Source organism: Lithobates pipiens, unplaced genomic scaffold, assembly GCF_037356315.1.
Source record: "Lithobates pipiens isolate NorthernLeopardFrog02 unplaced genomic scaffold, aLitPip1_a1.2 Scaffold_16, whole genome shotgun sequence".
In the NCBI taxonomy this organism is placed as follows: Eukaryota; Metazoa; Chordata; class Amphibia; order Anura; family Ranidae; genus Lithobates; species Lithobates pipiens.
The window spans coordinates 647,126,776-647,133,305 of NW_027507748.1; the positions used below are offsets into that span (position 1 = coordinate 647,126,776).

Consider the following 6,530-nt stretch of genomic DNA (forward strand, 5'->3'; position numbering starts at 1 on the left):
GACCTCAGTTTGTCCCTAGATCACTCACTGCATGCCACCAGTTCTGACCTCAGCCTGGCCCTAGATCACTGTCTGTCTGCCACCAGCCCTGCCCTCAGCCTGTCCCTAGGTCACTGAAATAATCTTTAGTCTGTTACCTGACCTGAATAGCCTTTCCCAGAAATGCACTTACTGACTGCCTCCTGTCCTGACCCTGCCTGACCCTGGATTATGCTACCCTTTGGGAACCCATTTTCGCTATTCTCTATGGTCATCTGACCCCATGGTCATCTCTCCCTTGACTATTCTATCTTTATAATTAACTGCTCTGCCTTTAGTGCTGCTTGGCCAAGGATTATAGCACTGTGTTTTAAGATCTGCGAGCAAGTACTGGTGGGCCTACTTGCCTTAAGGGAATGGGGGATGCTAAGCTATACCCTCAGCTATAGCCCAAGACCACCAGTGCTGGAACGAGCATGACACTCTAACCGAGTGAAAGCTGTAGCACTGCTTAGTAAAATATAAAACTTCCAAATGATTTGTGCCAATAAAGCTTCCCCAATTTGCATATGGGAGAAATAAATAGCTGCCAATGCTCTGAAAATGCTAGTGGCCTGGCTTTGTTTTTTTAGCGAAGATAACATTTCTGCTGCAGAGAGAGTTGATTTTTTTCAACCAGTTAGACTGTGGGGAGTGGACATACCCCTCTGCCTCCTAGTTGTGTTCAATACCTCACACAAATAAGACCCCCCAAAAAAGCATGTAATGATTAGTGAATAGAGGTTGAAATAGAGGCTCCACAATGACTTGAAAGGTATTGAAGCTGAAGAATGATAACCAGGCTGCTAGCATTTCCAAACAAGGTAGCCGGTGGTCTGCATGACCACCACATGTTTTGTTTTATTTGATACTCCATGCTGGGCTCTTCAGGGTGATGGCAGTTTTCCGTGGCCACGTTGTGCTTTTTGGTGTTTTTTTTAATCCTATGGAGTGAGCTATAAGCATCTGATTGCTGCAATTGTAAGTGTTGAATTCAATAGACATAGGTATAGGAATTTTTTTGTTAATAATATGTATAGACATTGACTGTTTGTACTTACTTTTGTAGAGCTTTTATATCCTATCTACCCCTGAGGAAGGAGTATCTCTAATAGACTCTGAAATGCGGCGGGTGAAGGATAATTTCTACATATCATCTACTTGTAACTATTTCATCATTAGTAATGGCTGCCATGTACACTCCATTACATATGTTTTTATCTATGTATTTTCAATAAAATATATGAACATTTTTTCTAGTATATTGATTTGTGACTTTTATCTAAGTGCCGGTAAAGTCCTACCCCAAGGGGAACCCCTTTCTTTCTATATTCATATAATTTTCTAAAACATCTTTGTGTACTGCAATAAAAATGCATATGCCTGGAAGCACATGAACTTAACACGTGAGGGTTGTCCACATACTTTTGGCCATATAGTAGTTGTAATAGTCAGGTGTCCAAAATGTTTTGGCCATATAATGCCAATAGCTCCATAACAACAGATGAGAGAAAGGACCTGTATGAGGGTGAATACTTTTGTAATTCCACATGAAAAGATGAGAATCAGATATTTACTTGAAACATGTATGTTCTGACCTGTTATTATAAATATGTTTTTTTCAAAGTGCGTTTTCTGACTTTACAGCATGTGGATTTTGTGTTCCATGCAGGCTTTTAAAAGGGGAAGAATCTTTTCACTTCGTTCCCCGATCACGTGAGGAGCTTCCAGACAACTTTCCAAAGGAAATATTGGGCATCTGCTACTTCTTGGAGTTGAACAATGGTCAAAAACAGCCAAAGCAGCCCTTGACATCTGTCAGAATGAGGAAGGTTTCCTACAATATTGGCACTATGTATCTTAGGGAAACAAGTGTATGAAACCAACTATAAATTCTAGACTCTTCTCAAAAAGAAAAGCACAAACCCCTAAGCGGGTCAAGACAAGAGTGTAGAGGATCTTTCTGTGCCATAAATTTGCAAAGGACCACAACAGGGAGATCGCTACAACAAGCCAGGCAATAATTCTTTATTTTGGTGGTGAGTGACAGGTGTCCAGAGAACAGTTTTTATTACAGAGTGAATCAAGCCCAGAGGTTCCTGTTATTGATGTGTCAATTTGAACAATAAACCATCTCAACCCAAAAGAAACACAATCTAGCAGTCAACAGAAGTCAACAACATTTTCAAATTATAAGGAATAAAGGCTGGACTTGCTTATTTTGGTTATATTTGTTAGTGTTTGTACTCATGAGTTACCCATCTGTTTGTAGATCCATATACGATAAGGATGGTTGGCCAAGTCCATGCTGAATATTGGATAGCCCAACTCCACCGTGCCGTGCCAATGTTAGTTAAGTGACCTGTATTGACATAAAGATCATTCTAATTCCAAACAAAGCCACAAGCTCATTGCTAGAATAACTGTACTACACAAAGAAATTTAACCAATTTATAATATCATAGTTACGTGAAATTTTAACTCTGTTGTCAAGCCACCTTTGGACCTTATGATCATGTTCATTGTGAAGATGAGTTTTTGCTTTATTTTTATTTTTTATTTGCGTATTTATTTATTTTTCTTACTTACCTGTATAACCAGACTTTTTATCAGCATGTGTATCAAAAGTATATATTTTACTTCTGTCAAGATCTGTTAAATTTAGTATGTGATATCACTTGAGTGTAAGCCGTAAGAAACTAACTGACCGCCATAGCATCTGAATGTAATTTCTAAATAATATTATATTATAAACAGGAAAAACATTTTATGACCATTTATATTGAAATATTTAACCATTCATCAGTTGCATTGATGTATATAACTGTAGAAGACATTTTTAAAATATCAGAATTGTGACTTTCATAATTTCACTCAAATTGTTAGTATTCCAGGTGATTTATGACATTAATTCCTATTGTATTTAGCAAACTATTCTACCTGGGGGGGTGGGAACACAGCCATGCCAAGATCAAAGAACGGCTTTTCTTTAATCACTAATACAAATGTACTGTATACTAACACCCAATAACAGCATATAGCAAAAATAAACTCATTTTAACAACAGCCATTGTGCTTTGAATATTTGGTGAAAATCTATTTAGTTAAATAATTAGTTGTATTAGCTGTAGATGTAAAGTACTGTTGGTATGTAAAGATTATTATTTTTTGAAACTAAACTAACTTTTTAAACACATTTATAGACTTATTTATCAGTAAGGCAATACAAATGGCAATAATATGTAGTAATCCACAGCAACCAATCATATCTGGTGCTGACTTATCTGACTGTTCTAGGATGTTCAGCACTGATTGATGTCTTTCCTTTTTAACCTCTATTACTAGGCAAGCCCAGTGTGGGTACTAAGTGTCAAAAATGTGGTTCTTTAGATGTCATTTTTTCCATCGCCCTTATCCAAACTGGACAAATGGTGTGCAAGCAGGTGCAAGATTACACAAGTAGTAGGGGTTTTTAAAAAGTGTCAGAAAGTGTAAAAAAGGTATACATGTTTAAAGCAGAACTCCAGGACTAAAATTCATCCCTTAAAGTGGGGCTGCCCCTGCATTTCTAGGATTAACTACTTGATTAGTCTAGGGCAGGGATCTCCAAATATTCTAAACATAGGGCCGGTTTACTGTCCTTCAGATTTTAGAGGGGCCAGACTCTGGTTAGCAGGAGAAAAAAAAAATTATTGGCATCAGTAAATAAGGCCCCATCTTGAGTATTAATTAGTGGAATAGTGCCCCATCATTGGTGTCAGTGGGAGTAATAATGCCCCATTGTTGGTGTCCCTGAGGAGAATAGTGCCTTGTACCAGAGGGAAGAATAGTGCCCCAAGGGCCATCTAAAGATAAGCAAAGGGCCACATCCGGAAACCAGGCCACAATTTGGAGACCACTGGTCAAAGGGACAGTAAAAGCACTTTTACTTACCCGAAAACCTCTGCTTCCTCAGTAAACAGTGCTCCCCAATGCTGTGGCAGTGGATTATCCCTCAGCGTCAAATGCAAGGACCAACCTAGCGCAGATCAGAAGAGCTTTTTCCAGTCCCCTAGGCATAAATGGGAAGTTAACCCCTGCAATACAGGAGGAGACCCACTGCAAGGGGGGACTTTTAATTTTCCTGAAGTTTGGCTTTAATTGAAACAGGATAATAGAAAGGAATAAGGGAAGAGTAGTGATAAGGAAAAAGAGGGGAAGGGGAAATGTGGGAAAAAGGATGCAGGGGTGGTGAAGCATCCAGGGCTATAAGAGAAAAGTAGCAGGGGAAGCAATGGGATAGGAGAAAAGCATTAAGGGAAATAAGAGAAGAGCAGCAAGGGAAGCCAGGGGATAAGAGAAAAGCAGAAGTGGTAGGCTTGGTCGGGGATTGGGGTAGAGGAAAAGCAGCAGGGGAAGGGATGGTCGGTGAGGGGGATATGAGAAAACAAGCAGGGGAAGGAACAGTGAGGGAGGAAATATGAGAAAAACAGCAGTTAGGAGAAATTTAGAGGAAAAAAATAGGTGAAGTAGGCTGCAGGCGAGGATAGTAGAAAGGCAAGGGAGGGGAGGATAAGAGAAAAGCAGCAGGGGGGGGATATAAGACGAAAGCAGTAGGGGATATACAAAAAAGCAGGAGGGAGGAACAAAACAGACAGCCATGTAAAGATTAGAAAAGCAGATCAGTAGGAGATATTGGAGCAAGAAATGGAAAGCATTGCAATGCAGGTACTTTATTGAGAAACTGTTGAGAACTGGAAATGTATAGTCGGTGTAATGTATGTAGTTAGTGTTACCTGTATAGTTAAAGGCACATGTCTGCTAGCCCTCTGCTGTTCACGTTTTGATATTTGAACATACAATAACTCATCTTTTTTTCAAATTTAGAAAACATCATACTTTAGTGAATTAGAGCAAAACTGTGGCATGCTGTATGACCGCTGATTGGTTACTATGGCTTTACTACACTTTTCCCTTTGATTTGGTAAATTTAGACTTTGGGAAACGTTCCTCTATAGCTCTTAGCATTGATAGCATAACAATACTTACCTTCCAACTATACCTATTTTATCATGAGGGTGTCAGTTTTTGTAGACGAGGGAAGGTGTGGCTTGAATGTTTTATTCAGATACTGACATATTTAGGAGGAGCTTAACTGTAAATCTAGGTAAGCTTAAAATGTCACGATGATTTGATCATTCAGATTGTTGGGAGGTATACGAATATGGTTATGCTGTAGGGAGGAAGGAGGTCAGTTGGTATGTCTCTATTGTGCAGTGTGAACAGATTGTATTGCCCCCAAACAACACAATCTGTAAACTCACAATGCCCAAAAAACAGACAATTTAATGCACACTATATATTTTTGTTTTTTCAAAATGCTTTACATTATCTCTTAAGTGCGGGTTATTTATATTGCACAGCTGCATACCTTTTACTATTTTGTAAGGTACATAATTATCAAAATTGCAGATTACTAGTAGAGTTAAGAAGTTGTCCAGTTTCAAGCTGTTGTGAGTTTGATTCATGTCCTCTGTTTTGTCTTTAATGTTCTGTCAAATTTAAAATTTCAACCAACTTCAAAGATTGCAATATCATATGATTTATTAGTATATAATATATAGTTCTATTGTGTACAACTGAAATACCTTAAGAATGCCACAAGTATCATATTTATTATTTGAAGAGCTATCACCTTGAATCTAAAATGCTTGGAGCCTGTAGTCTTCCAGATAAAGATTTTTTTTTTTTTATCAAAATGTTACATATAGTTTATGTAATTGAAATGTCTTACACCATTCCTTTCCTGTTCTTTTTCATTTCAATAAACTGTGTAGCAGAATTTGTGTACTTTGTGATACCCACCAATGGAAATCTGGGAAAAGATCACTCCTCTGACCATCTAAGCTTTACCCATTTACATCTGAAGCATTGCCTCCTCACAACAAAGATACAGATAGCCTGAACAGATAAGAACTGTTAGTAAGTACTATTTGTACTGTATGATGAAGATAAATTTGGTGTTATTTACCAGACTAGAATAGTTTTCTTTCTAGTTTTCCCAGGTATCTAAATAAGTAATTTCTTAATGGAAAAATCCTTACCTTTTTGTATAAAATGTTGTAAGTAGAAGAAAATCTGCAACTCTTATCTTCTTAAAAGATGACTGCAATCTTAGTACAGTTATACTTCAAAGTATGTGTGTTCCCTCCCCCAGCACCCTCCCAAGCTTACCTGTCTTTATCCCTTCAATATCTACGCTGTGCGCTTTGCTCTGAACCACACAGTCACCACGTTAACAAGGATTCCAGCCAGGCTCTGCTTTTTTTTATAGCGAACATCTCAGTGGAGACATTAAGTATCAGATAAGGATAGGGGTGGCTTTTAAAGCATAACTGTACTAACATTGTAAGTTTATCTTATCTACCATAATCTACCATACTATAGCTGCCTAAACACTAGAGAGGAACAATGATCTAACTACCCTGCAGCAACTGAATCTACCAGTGGAGTTCATTTTTCAGCATCTGCAG

General features: G+C 38.2%; 1 protein-coding gene across 1 annotated transcript in view; it reads left to right on the forward strand.

Annotated features, from left to right (window-relative positions):
• The window catches only part of GUCY1A2 (guanylate cyclase 1 soluble subunit alpha 2), a 389,883-nt gene extending 384,044 nt beyond the window's left edge, over positions 1-5,839 (forward strand). Inside the window, exon 8 of the mRNA XM_077484335.1 lies at positions 1,691-5,839. Coding sequence (XP_077340461.1) covers positions 1,691-1,898 — 208 coding nt within the window. The 3' untranslated portion in view covers positions 1,899-5,839. The remainder of the gene's footprint in view (positions 1-1,690) is intronic.
• The last annotated feature ends 691 nt before the right edge of the window (positions 5,840-6,530 follow it).